Genomic DNA, 13,805 nt, shown 5'->3' with positions numbered 1-13,805 from the left:
TTATGGGAGTAAGATGGTATCTCATTGTAGTTTTGATTTGCATTTCCCTGATAGCTAGGGATTTGGAGCATTTTTTCATGTGCTTTTTAGCCATTTGTATTTCTTCTTTGGAGAAGTGTCTGTTTAAATCTTTTTCCCATTTTTTAAATGGGTTGTTTATCTTTTTGTTTTCGAGATCTATGAGTTCTTTATATATGCAAGTTATAAGTCTCTTATCAGATATATGGTTGCCAAATATTTTCTCCCATTGTGTGGGTTCCCTTTTTACTTTCTTGACAAATTCCTTTGAGGTGCAGAAGGCTTTAATTCTGAGGTAGTCCCATTTATCTATTTGTTCTTTTGCTGCTCGTGCTTTTGGTGTGATATTCATGAAGCCATTTCCTATTACAAGGTCCTGTAGATGTTTCCCTACACTGCTTTCTAAGGTCTTTATGGTCTTGGCTCTTATATTTAGGTCTTTGATCCATCTTGAGTTGATCTTTGTATAAGGTGTGAGATGGTAATCCTCTTTCATTCTTCTACATATAGCTATCCAGTTCTCCAGGCACCATTTGTTGAATAGGCCATTCTCTCCCAGTTGTGAGGGTTTGGTGGCTTTATCGAATATTATATGGCTATATACATGAGGTTCTATATCTGAACTTTCAATTCGATTCCATTGGTCTGTGTGTCTCTCCTTATGCCAGTACCATGCTGTTTTCACTACTGTAGCTTTGTAGTATGTTTTGAAGTCAGGGAGTGTGATTCCTCCTATTTCGTTTTTCTTTTTCAATATGTCTTTGGCTATTCGGGGCCTCTTTTTATTCCAAATAAATTTCATATTTAGTTTTTCTAGTTCCTTAAAGAAGGCTGTGTTAATTTTTATTGGGATTGCATTGAATGTGTAGATCAGTTTTGGTAGGATAGACATCTTAATAATATTCAGTCTTCCTATCCATGAACAGGGAATATTCTTCAATTTATTTAGGTCTTCTTTGATTTCCTTGAACAATCTTGTATAGTTCTCGATGTATAAGTTTTTTACCTCTTTAGTTAAATTTATTCCTAAGTATTTGATTTTTTTATTTACTATTGTGAATGGTATTTGTTTCTTGATTTCCTCCTGATCTTGCTCATTATTGGTGTATAGAAATGCTACTGATTTTTGCGCATTGATCTTATAACCTGCGACTTTGCTAAACTCATTTATGAGTTCTAGGAGCTTTGTTGTAGATGTCTCAGGGTTTTCTATATATAGGATCATGTCATCTGCAAATAATGAAATTTTGACTTCTTCCCTTCCAATTTGAATGCCTTTTATATCTGGTTCTTGTCTCAGTGCTCGAGCCAGTACTTCCAAGACAATGTTAAATAGGAGCGGAGACAATGGGCATCCTTGTCTTGTTCCTGATTTTAGAGGGAAGAATTTCAGGATTTCGCCATTGTAAACAATGTTGGCTTTAGGTTTTTCATATATACTCTTTATCATGTTCAAAAAGTTTCCTTGTATTCCGATCTTTTGGAGTGTTTTTATCAGGAAGGGGTGCTGTATTTTGTCAAATGCCTTTTCTGCATCTATAGATATAATCATGTGGTTTTTTTCTCTCAATCTGTTTATATGGTGTATTACATTGATTGATTTTCTTATGTTGAACCATCCTTGCATACCTGGAATAAATCCCACTTGATCATGGTGTATAGTTCGTTTAATGTGTTGTTGAATACGATTAGCAAGTATTTTGTTAAGTATTTTTGCGTCTAGGTTCATTAGAGAAATTGGTCTGTAATTTTCCTTTCTTGTGGTGTCTTTGTTTGGCTTTGGTACTAGGGTAATGTTGGCATCATAGAAGGAATTAGGCAGTGTTCCTTCTGTTTCAATTTTTTGGAATAGTTTCAACAGGATTGGTGTTAGTTCTTTCCGGAATGTTTTGTAGAATTCCCCTGTGAAGCCGTCTGGCCCTGGGCTCTTCTTAGTTGGGAGATTTTTAATGACTGATTCTATCTCTTTGCTTGTGATTGGTTTGTTAAGATCATCAATTTCTTCTTTCGTCAGTATGGGCTGCTTATGTATTTCTAGGAATTTGTCCATTTCCTCTAAATTGTCATTTTTGTTGGAATATAGTTTTTCAAAGTATCCTCTTATGATAGTCTTTATTTCTGTGGGGTCAGTGGTGATATCACCTTTCTCATTTCTTATTTTGTGTATTTGCATCTTTTCTCTTTTTTTCTTTGTTACTCTCGCTAAAGGTTTGTCAATTTTGTTGATCTTCTCAAAAAACCAGCTCTTGGTCTTGTTTATTTTTTCAAGTGCTTTCTTATTTTCTATTTCATTTAGTTCTGCTCTTATCTTTGTTATTTCCTTCCTTCTTCTTCCTGTTGGGTTACTTTGTTGTTGTTTTTCTAATTCCTTCAAATGTGCAGTTAATTCTTCAATTTCTGCTCTTTCTTCTTTTTTTGATATATGAATTTATGGCTATAAATTTCCCTCTCAGTACCGCTTTTGCTGCATCCCATAAATTTTGGTATGTTGTGTTATCATTATCATTTGTTTCAAGGTAGTCATTGATTTCTTTTGAGATTTCCTCTTTGACCCACTGTTTTTCTAAGAGTGTGCTCTTTAATTTCCAAATTGTCGTGTGAAGTCTGGGTCTCTGTCCCTTGCAAATTTCCAGCTTGACTCCACTGTGGTCAGAGATATTGTTTTGTATGATTTCGATCTTTCTGAATTCATTAAGCCTTTCTTTGTGGCCTAGCATATGGTCAATCTTGGAGAATGTTCCATGTGCGCTTGAGAAAAATGTATATCCTGCTGTGTTTGGGTGTATTGATCTATATATGTCTATTAGATCCAGCTCTTCTAATATACTGTTCAAATGTTTTGTTTCTTTAGTGATTCTCTTTTGAGATGTTCTGTCCAGAGTTGATAGTGGTGTATTAAAATCCCCCACTATAATTGTAGATGCATCTATTCTTTCACTTAGTTTTTCCAGCGTTTGCCTCACATATTTAGAGGTGCCCTTGTTAGGAGCATAAATATTTATGATTGTTCGATCTTCTTGACAAATTGTCCCTTTCACTAAAATATAGTATCCTTCTTTGTCTCTCACAATTGTTTTGCATTTAAAGTCTATTTTGTCTGATATTAATATAGCTACTCCTGCCTTTTTTTGGTTGTTGTTTGCTTGTATGATTGTTTTCCAGCCATTCACTTTCAACCTCCATGAGTCTCTGGGTCTAAGATGTGTCTCTTGTAGGCAGCATATAGATGGGTCGTATTTCCTTATCCAGTGTCCCAGTCTGAATCTTTTGATAGGTGAGTTTAATCCATTGACATTCAGTGTTATTACGTTTAGAGAGTTATTTATGGTAGCCATATGGTTGGATTTGTGTTTGTTATATTTTGTTTGTATTATTTTATTTTCCCCTTCTATTTTTGTCTTTCTTGTTGCTTTTACACTCTCCTCCATCTCTGACTGTCCTGTTTTTTCCTTTCTTCCTGCAGAATTCCCTTAAGAATTTCTTGAAGGGGAGGTTTCTTGTTGATATACTCTTTCAGTTTCTGTTTATCTGTTCATATTTTGAACTCTCCATCATTTTTGAATGCTAGTTTAGCTGGATAGAGTATTCTTGGTTGGAAATTTTTTTCCTTTAGTACCTTGACTATATCATACCACTGCCTTCTTGCCTCCATCTTTTCAGATGAGAAATCAGCACTTAATCTTATGGAGTTATCCTTGTATGTGATGGTTTTCTTTTCTCTTGCTGCTTTTAGAATTTTTTCTTTGTCTTGAGCATTGGATAATTTGACAAGTATATGTCTTGGGGTGGGCCTGTTGGGGTTTATGACCAGTGGAGTGCGCTGTGCTTCTTGGATATGTACATCTGTCTCTTTCAGTAGATTTGGGGAGTTTTCATTCATTATTTCCTGCAACACTACTTCTGACCCCTTTCCCTTCTCTTCTCCTTCTGGAATGCCTATAATACGTATGTTTGAGCGTTTTGCGTTATCATTCAGGTCCCTAAGTCCTATCTGGATTTTTTCTACCTTTTTATTGACCACTTCTACTATCTGTTTGATTTCCAATGCACTGTCTTCCACATCACTAATTCTCTGCTCTGCCTCTTCTAGTCTGCTGATATTTGCTGCAAGTGTATTTTTGATTTCTTGAATTGTGGTGTTCATTTCCATCATATCTGTTATTTTTTTGCGCATGTCTGCAATTTCCCCTCCAAGTGTTGTCTTGACGCTGTTAACCTCTTTCATTACTTCATCAAATTTGTCAGTGATAAATGTTCTGAGATCTTTCATTGCTTGTGCGAAGTCCTGCCCCCCTTCCTGATTTTCAGTTTGTTGATTGGATTCAGCCATGTTTTCCTGATTACTGGTTTGGTTTGTAGATTTTTGTTGCTGTCTTGTCAACATTTTTTCTTTGACGGGTTTAATCAGTTCCTTAGCTTCTTTGTCTAGTCTTGGAGATTAATTAGCTGTTGTTTTTGCGTAAGTGTTATATCTTCTCTTTGTCACTTTGTTCTTCTTATTCCAATTTCTTATTGCTAGTTAAGCTCACTTTAAAGGAAAGTATTAGTGCTGGGGAAAGTCAATTGTGTAAGGAAGGAGAAAGTGTGAAGTAGTATTGGTGATATATGTTTACAAAGCAACAATATGAGTTCTGGGAGGATGGAGGTTAGATCATGTAAATTGTGTAGAGTTATAGTAGTAGGAAAGTACCTATAATGAGGTAGACGACTGAATATGGGAGGAATGTGGTACGTACTAAGAGGCTATTGTTTTCGTGAGAGAGGGAAAGAGAAAAGAAAGGTAATAGTTTCAGGGATGAATACCAGATGGAAAACTAAACAAAGGTATTAGAAATTAAGAGTTAGACACTTTGTGGATCAAAGAAAGGGAGATGGAATATAGGAGAGATAGCAGATGGTGGAGGATATCAAGTTGTAGGGGAAAGGGGATAGTGTAGATAGGCTAAATCTATTCACAGAGAAATGAGGCAGTGGAGGGTGAGGAAACCCAGCAAATGTGAGGTATTTCCTGTAGGACCTATTGTATTGTTAAGGTAAAATAGTATAAGAAGAATATTGGGGACAAGAAAGAGAGGGTTGAAAAAAAAAAAGAACAACAAGAACAACAACAACAACAAAAAATTAAAAAATAAAAAAATAAAAAAACAAAACAAAAAAAAACCAAAGAACAGAAACCCCACCGCCAGGCTCGGCTGGGCTCAGCTGGGCTCCGTCCCCCGCCCGCCGCCCGCCGCGGCTCGGCTGGGCTCGGCTGGGCTCGGCTTTCCCGCCTGCCACCCGGCGCGGCGCAGCGCGACTCAGCTCTCCCGCTCGCCGCCCGGCGCGGTGCGGCTGGGCTCGGCCGAGCTCAGCTGGGCTCCGCCCCTCCGCCCGCCGCGGCTCAGCTGGGCTCGGCCGGACTCAGCTACCCTGGCCGCCGCCCGCCGGGGCTCCGCGCGGTGCTAGCTGCCTCGGCTCCGCCTACCCAAGGAGGGAATCCTCCACATGTAGCTGGGATCTCCGTGTATATTTCACAGATGGATCCTCTCTGTTACCTTCCCTCCAAATCGATGTCCAGACACCTCCGGACCAGGAAAAATCCCGAAACAGCCGGTCCCAAAGAGTCTCCGACGCCTCCCAGCCAATTCCCCCCAGGAGCTAGTAACCGGGAAGTTCACTCAGCCGCCATCTTGCTTCCCCCTCCTGAAAAGTCCCAATTTATATCTTATAGACCAGTCCTTTCCGTTACCTTCCCACCAAATCGATGTCCAGACACTTCCTGCCCTGAAAAAATCCTGAAAAAGCCTGGTCCCGGAGAACCTCCAGCGGTGCCCAGCTGCCTCTTCCCAGGAGAGACGGCAAGGCAAGCTCACTCAGCCACCATCTTGCCGGAACCCAAGGGTTAATTTTATGGCTGCTAGTGTTAGTTTCACTGTAGCTGCTACAGCTTGCAGGCATGAGGGCCATCTCTGGACTACAGTGTCCAGTTGTTTGAATAGATAGGTTAAAGGTCTTTGCCAGGGACCCAGGTGCTGTGTGAGTACTCGTACTGTGATATCCTGACAATTATGGACATAGAGGTAGAATGGTTTACTGAGATCTGGAAGCCCAAGGCTCAGTGCTTCCGTCATAGCCTGCTTGAGAGCAGTAAAAGTGTCTTTCTGTGGGCCTTCCCAGAGCAGTGGTTCATGATCTCCCCCCTTTATGGCTTCATACAAAGGGTATGCGAGGACCCCAAAATTGGGGACCTAAATATGGCCAAATCCAACCACTCCAAGGATTTCTTGCAACTTTCAGCTAAAGCAAGGCTCAGGAAGGTTACAGTTTGCTTCTTTTCTTTCAGGCCCTAATTCACAGAGCCCCTGTGCTATTTTATAACTTAGATATTTGACCTGAGGTAGGGAGATTTGGGTTTTCTTTTTAGACACATGATAACCATATCATTGCAGATGTTTTCAGAGGGCATGGGTTCCACTAGCAGAGTCTTGGTAGGTGGGACTTCTGAGGATGAGGCCATCTACTTATAGGGTGAGAAAACAATTATGGCTTTGTGATTTAAAGGTCCTGAAATCACTGGCCAAGGCTTGTCCAAAAATAGTTGGCATATTTTTGAATCCCTGAGGGAGCCATGTCCACATTAGCAGTTGCTTTTCCCTGGAGCTTGCGTCGTCCCACATAAAGGTAAAAATCGGTTGACTCTGGGGTGTTATTTGAATGAAGAAGAAGGTGTCTTTAAGATCCAGGCATGAAAAGTAGACTGCTGATGAGGGTATAAGCTGAGGAGAGTGTAAGTGTTGGGGACTGCCACCTGTAGGGTCACTACTGCTGAGCCGACTGCTTGCAAGTCCTGGACCAAGTTGTAATCCCCATCAGCCTTTTTAACTGGGAAGAGGGGGGTGATCCATGGCTTTAGTATGCCTTCATTCAGCAATCTCTGAACATGTAACTGGGCTTTTTCTTGTGCTTCACCTGGAACTGGATATTGATTTATGCTCACTGGCCTGGCTGTAGGCTTTATTTCAACAATAATTGGAGGAATGTCCATACCTCTGACCATATTTCAGGCACATCTTCAAAGCGGAGCTATGCAGCCATAGATTGGCCAGCTTTGCTGAGGCAGAACAGTCTCCATTCTTCCTGCAGAGGGAGAGTTAGCACTACTTTCAGAGGTTTTGGGGGTCCCAGTGTTAACATGGATTGCCTCTTGGTGTCAAAGGTAATCTGAGCTTGTAGTTTAGACAGCAGGTCACAATCCAGGAGGTGGACTGGGCATTCCAGGAGATACAGGAACTCATGAGTGACTTCTTTACCCCCAGTGTTACAGGTCCTAGCTTGGAGGAAGGGCCACTTGGTGGTTTTACCAGTTTCTCCTACAAAAGCGGTTTGTCTTTTAAATAATGGCCCAACTGGTCTGGTCATTACAGAGTGTTGAGCCCCAGTGTCAACCATCATATGTGTAGTGCTGCCTCCAATTTGAACTCTGACCATAGGCTCTATGGGGCCAAGAGAATAGGAACCCAGCCTATTCTAAGAGGTTTCATCAGAACCCTCTATTCCCATGAGTCCAATGAGCTGATTTACAGGTTTTCCTTCTGAATTTTTGCAAACCCAGGGCTTAGTTTGCAACGTTTTGCTTGCCCTCCTGGCTAATGCTTTGGCTGCTTTCTTGGGGGTGATGGGGTTGAGTGACCTGTTTGGGCAGTCCTGCTTCCAGTGTCTTTCCTCCTTGCAGTGCACATACTTATTTCACCCTAGAGCTGGGTCCCCACCTTGAGGCAGGGGTGTCCCAGTTTACTTTGCTTGACACGGGGTTTCTTCTTTTGACTATTGCTGCTGCAAGGTCTGCTTTCTTTTTCATTTTCCAGTTTTCCTCTCTTTTGGTTTCTACATTGTGGTTGATGTAAACCTTGGTGGCTACCTCCATGAGCTAGGAATTGTTCGTGCCAGTGAACCCATCTAACTTCTCTAGATTTCTTCGGCTGTCAGTCTGTGATTGGGCAATGAATGCTGCATTGACCATTATTTGGCTTTTTAGAGCATCCAGATTAAAGGGTGTGTATACACAAAGCACCTCGCACAGCTGCTTATGGAACTGAGTAGGACTTGGGTAGTCTTTGTCACGTTTTCTGTCTTTCAGCTCCCAGCTCTGAACCCTTTGACTAAGGCTCTATGGAAAGTTTGTAATTGGTTGAGCCCAGTCATGTCATTGGAATCCTATTGGGGATCCTTGTCTGGAAACAGTGTGTGGGCATATTGGTCTCTGTCTAGGGTTCCCTCAGGTGGGTGCTCTTTGAGCCAGGTTAGAGCCCCTTGTGTGACTCATGTCCTCTCCTCAAATTTCAGTAAGGTCATGAGGAGTTGTTTACAGTCAGCCCAAATAGGTTTGTGGGTCTGTATGATGGATTGGAAGAGGTCTGTCATGGCCTGAGGCTTCGCCGAGTACAGTGGGGTGTGACTTTTCCAGTTAAAGAGGTCGGTGGTAGTGAAGGGTTGGTACATGAACATTCAGTTTGCTCTTTGGATCTGGCCATTGGTATTGTAATAAATCAGAGCTCAGGCTTCATGAAGAGGTAACTGTAGGATGGCCCTTCTCCCTGCTCCACCTGTCTGCAGGGCTCCCCATCATCTGAGTTCCCATCTCTTGGGAACTTCTTCCTGACTGATCATTGGCACTTATACCTGGGAGCATGGCACTATGCTGCTGGGGGCCAAGACTGAGGGAGACAGTGGTTGCAGGGGTGTAAAGGCTGTGTTCCTTAGAGAAGATGGCTGTGGGAAAGGCAAGGACACGTTGCTTTGGGGGCACAAGCAGGTGCACCTCTGGCAATGCTGAGGTTGTGCTGCTCAGGGGACACGCTGGCAGGTGCAGCTCTGGGAATGCTGAGGTTGAGCTGCTCAGAGAAGGAGCCAGTGGTGCATCTCCAGAAATGCCAAGATCATACTATTCAGAGAATGTGCCAGTAGGCACAGCTCCAGGAATACTGAGATCATGTTGTTCAGGGGACACTCTGGTCGGTGCAGCTCTGGGATTGCCAAGATCACACTGCTCAGAGAAGGTGCAAGTGGGTATAGCTCTGGGAATGCCAAGATCGCACTGCTAGAGAAGGCACCAGCAGGTGCAGCTCTGGTAATGCTGCAATTGTGCTGCTCAGAGAAGGTGCCTTATCCCCATTCCTCAGTAATGGCATGGTTGGAGCAACTGCATAAGGTGGTGGGAGGTCATTTTTACCTGTCCCTTCTAGAATGGGTGGGTCAGCACTAGATTTGGGGATCACTTCCTCTGGATCCTTTGCAAGGTGCGTGTTTGGCCTTGTTCCTTGGACGGCATCTCTGGTCTTTTGTATCAGGCAAATCCTGGCTTGTTTAGTCATATATTTCTGTAACCAGAGTGGACTTTGACTCACATTGTCCTGCCAGCCATTGATGTATGGGAACTGTTCAGGGAGCCCTGGTTTTCTGGTTACCATGTTTTGGACTTTATGGATGATCTGGGGTCAAAGGAGCCCTCTTGTGGTCAGCCCATGCTGAAAGTTGGCCATTCTCATTCGCAAAACATTCTAAGCTTTCCTGGCTGGAACTTTATGCCATATACATGTCCATGGAATACTTGGGGAAAGTTTTTCAGCATACAACCTAACACTGTTCTACTTTGTGTGTTACCCATGTTTCCATCCTGTGTTGACATCGCACAGCACTCACTCAGCCTTTTACTTAGTCCGTCTCCAGCCACATCCCTCATGGGAACTTATAGACCTCTTAGCCTTAGTGGGTCAGTATAAGCCCCTGACTCAGAAGAGTGTCCCATTGCAGGGAGGCCCACCAGACTGCCCTTGACCAGATGAGGTCACCATGAAACAATGGATTGGGACTCCAAACTCACCCCACAGAAGTGTGTCTCTGTGTCTTACTTAATCTCCACAGTTCACATGCACACAACCACTCTCCTTCCTTTCCTTTCTTGAACCTAGAGAAGATGGTTTCCTCCCTTCTCCTTGGAAGCACTAGGGGCTTTTCAAGAGCTGATCAGACTCCCCTCCTGACTTTTCAGAATCAGGCTTTTCCTGCACTATGCTCTGGGGGTCCTACCCGTCTGGTGTGTGGAGCTCCTTGTTTCATTCTTGGAAAACCTCTGGTGCCTCCAATTTCTCCAAGAGGCCTCTGTTACAGTCCACAACCTCTTTCAAGACTAAAAGGTGTCCAGGCGCCACCAGGGCCCCCAGGGTGGGGTTCATCTGGGCCCTCTTGGACTTCTCAGAGGCGTCTGAGAGGGGTAATCAACTCTTGCCATCTCTTGTCTTCTCAGTGATCCCAGATGAGCCCCCAGAGATGTTATGGCAGAGAGAAGTCAGGTGATCATGGTACTGAAGGCCAGGTCATGAGAAATCTTTGAGAAGGAAGATTTATTAACAGCCGGCTGAACCCAATGGACTTCTGCCCAAAAAAAACCAACCCTGAATAGGATTTCTAGGTCCCTTTTATACAGACAATGTAAGAACAGGGAAATCAAGTGGTTCTTTTATGCAAAAAGACTTTCTTTGTTAGTTTCTTAGAGTTTTAAGAGTTTGTTTGGGTATCAGGTAGGCTTGAATTAACATATTGTGTACATTCCAGGGAAGCTTGAATTAACATATCTCCCACATTCCTTCAGGATGTAAGTTTGATTAACATTCAGTCTGCATCCTCCCTGAATACTGAAAGCCTATAAGCCCATATCACTTACTTGGCTTTCTGGGAAATAGGCATACTTGGATATAGAATTAGATAAGTTTGAATTCATGCACAGGCCATATTAATAGTATTATATTAGATTGCAATAGGTCGTATGGACATCATAATAACAATAAATCTTCCAATCCATGAACAAGGGATATCTTTTGATGTAGTTATTTCCTCTTTAATTCTTTCATATGGTTTTATAGTTTTATAATGCACAAGTCTTTCCTATCCTTGCTTAAATTAATTCCTAATTTTACTCTTTTAGATGTTATCATAAGTAGAACTGTATTCTTGATTACCCTTTCAGATTGTTTATTAGTGTAGTACAGAAACCCAATTGAGTTTCAGTTGTTTATCTTCTATCCTGCAAATTTGATGACCATGCTTTATTCATTCTAGTAGCTATCTTTTGGATTATTTGGAATCATCAGCAAAAGGATAGTTTAACTTCTTCCTTTCCAATTTAAATATCTTTTATTTCTTTTTTTTTTTTTCTGATTTCTATGTCTAAATTTCCAGTCCCATATTGAATAACATTGGTGACAATGTCCCTCCTCTTATTGTCCCTGATCATAGGAGGAAAGATTTCAGGCTGCCACTTTTGAATGTAATGACTGAGTGCATTTTTCAAAGATGTCATATTGAGAAAATTCCATACTTTTCCTAGTTTCCTGTGTGTGTGTGTGTGTGTGTTTATCATGGATGGATGTTGGACTTTTTCAAATTCTTTATCTCACCAATTTAGATGATCATGTACTTTTAGTTGTTAATCCCTTTCATGTGGTGTATTATATTGATTTCCTTATGTTAAATCATCTTTGCATTGAAGGAGTAATTTCTAATTGGTCACGATGTATAATCCTTTTAATCTACTGTTGGGTTTGATTTGCTACTCTGTTTTTGAGGATTTTTGCTTCAATATGCACAAGGGATATGGGTTTATAATTTCCTTTTCTTCTACTGCCCTTATCCGGATTTGTTTTTTATAAAAAAGAAAGCAAAAGAGAAAGAACAAGAAAAAGGGAAAAAAGAAAAAAAGGAAGAAAAAAGGCAAAAGGGAAAAATAAAAAGGAAAAAGTATAAAATGTAAATGCCAACACCAACATTATTTTCTTTTTTCTTTTGCATATTTCACATCAAAATGAGTTTTCTTGTTCTACAAACAAAAATCTTTTGAAATATTTCCAATAGATTGAAAAGTGAAAAAATATTTCTTAAAGATCACAAAAATGATCATTAGCAGTTTGGAATGACACAGTGCTCATATTTTTCTTTAATGAATTTCTCAATCTCATTATCAAACTGATTTTTTTTCTTCTAAACCTCTTGTTTTGGGTCAACTTACCTTTCACAGACTTTAAAGTTTACAGGTGAAATGAATAGCCCCAGCAAGCCAGGGACAGGGTGGAGAGAACTCCCAGGGCTTGTGCAAAGAACAGCTCCAGCTGTGGTCATTGAGAAGCCAAATCAATGTGCTGAGCCTTCAGGAGGTGGGAATCAGTCCCTACACAAAGGATGGTTCTTGGTTCAAATGACAGAGAGGCATGGGGGTGCACCACCCTAATGCAGCCAGGGAAACTAGCTAAACTCCAATGACACCGACCTCCAGGTCAAGACCAAAGATTGATCCCTCTCAACCAACCCCAAAGAGGACATTAGAGCTAGATCATGTGGAGGTGCAGACAAGGGAGTGTCTGGCAGCCAAACACATGAAGTCTGAGAAGTCTACTCTATAGCAGAGGAACCAACATTGTGGCAACAAGAACTGATAGAAAGGGAACACACCATTCATTATGAGGAGCAGTTTCTGTTTAGGAATCAAAAATAGAAGAATTAACTCTTGTTTCCATTCACTGTTTTTTACTAGGTTTCTTTTTTTTTTTTTTTTTTGGTGAACAAAGAGTGTTTAATAGGGGGCTTATGTGGAGCCTCACCCTCAATTGTCCAGAGGGGATAGCCTTTCTCTTGGGGAGTCTGAGACTGGCCAAGGCTTAAATACTCTTCTTTGGCAGCGGCCAGAGAGCATGACACTTCCGACAATTGAACTAAACTTGCTGGAAAGCAAGAGGGGATTTTTATACCTTGTGTCTACATGCAGATGGAGAGGGCATGTGAAGGGGTAGCATAATTTAAAAGTGCAGTGCTCAGGAGTGATAAACAAGGCTCACGTGTTCACAGTGATTTCCAGTAGGACAGAAGCTACACTTTCATAGTAAATATGTAAAATGAGCCTTTACAATGTTTGTAAGTAGGGCTGAAGTTACAGCTTTACAGCAATTGCTAAGGGATCTATTGATACAATGGTGGTCAAGCAGTGCACAGATCAGATTATTCTAAGAGTTTCTAGGAGAGAAGTTTAAGCATACATTTTCTTTATCAGTCATGAGCTTACAGTTATGTCTTATGGCTTGCTGTGTCATTTATTTATTTATTTTTATTACCTCATTATTTTAAAGTCTTCATAAGGGAGCTTCTTAGCTACGTTGAATTATAGCATCGTCACACAAGTTTGAAATCTAACTGAAAGAAAAACAAATAAAGACAGAAAAGGGTTCACCAAATTTTAAAAACCACACAGAAAACAGCAAAAAATTCTAGATTACTGGGAAATGAGGTTACAAACAGACAAGGCTGAACTTGAGTGGGAAAAATCTGGACCTGGCTCTTAGGTTTAAAATGTAATTTTTTGAAACGAGAGAATTTTCCATAATTGTTCCTTAGTGTGAACTTCACAAAAAAATTTCCTACAACTTGGCCCAGTGGTTAGGGCATCCGTCTACCACATGGGAGGTTCACGGTTCAAACCCCAGGCCTCCTTGAACCATGTGCAGCTGGCCCACGCGCAGTGCTGATGCATGCAAGGAGTGCTGTGCTACGCAGGGGTGTCCCCCATGTAGGGGAGTCCCACTCGCAAGGAGTGTGACCTGTAAGGAGAGCCGCCCAGCGCAAAAGAAAGTGTAGCCTCCCCAGGAATGGCGCCGCACACACGGAGAGCTGACACAGCAAGATGACGCAACAAAAAGAAACAGATTCCTGTGCCACTTACAAAACAGAAGTGAACAAAGAAGACACAGCAAATAGACACAGAGAAC

At 41.5% G+C, this 13,805-nt stretch overlaps 1 protein-coding gene across 3 annotated transcripts in view; it reads right to left on the bottom strand.

The window, feature by feature from the left end:
• LOC101413553 (zinc finger protein 596-like) overlaps positions 1–13,805 on the bottom strand; it is a 148,350-nt gene that overhangs the window by 47,583 nt on the left and 86,962 nt on the right. The window contains exon 11 of one of the 3 annotated variants that reach the window (XM_071208418.1): positions 7,873–13,233. The exons of the other annotated variants lie outside the window; for them this stretch is intronic. Within the exon in view, the coding sequence (XP_071064519.1) occupies positions 13,230–13,233 (4 nt within the window). The 3' untranslated portion in view covers positions 7,873–13,229. Of the gene's footprint in view, positions 1–7,872; positions 13,234–13,805 lie in introns of those variants that run through there. 3 annotated transcript variants of the gene reach the window in all.

The sequence above is a fragment of the Dasypus novemcinctus genome, chromosome 16 (assembly GCF_030445035.2).
Source record: "Dasypus novemcinctus isolate mDasNov1 chromosome 16, mDasNov1.1.hap2, whole genome shotgun sequence".
Classification (NCBI taxonomy): Eukaryota; Metazoa; Chordata; class Mammalia; order Cingulata; family Dasypodidae; genus Dasypus; species Dasypus novemcinctus.
Note: the sequence above shows the minus strand (reverse complement) of the source record. Positions and strands in the feature narration are given on the sequence as shown.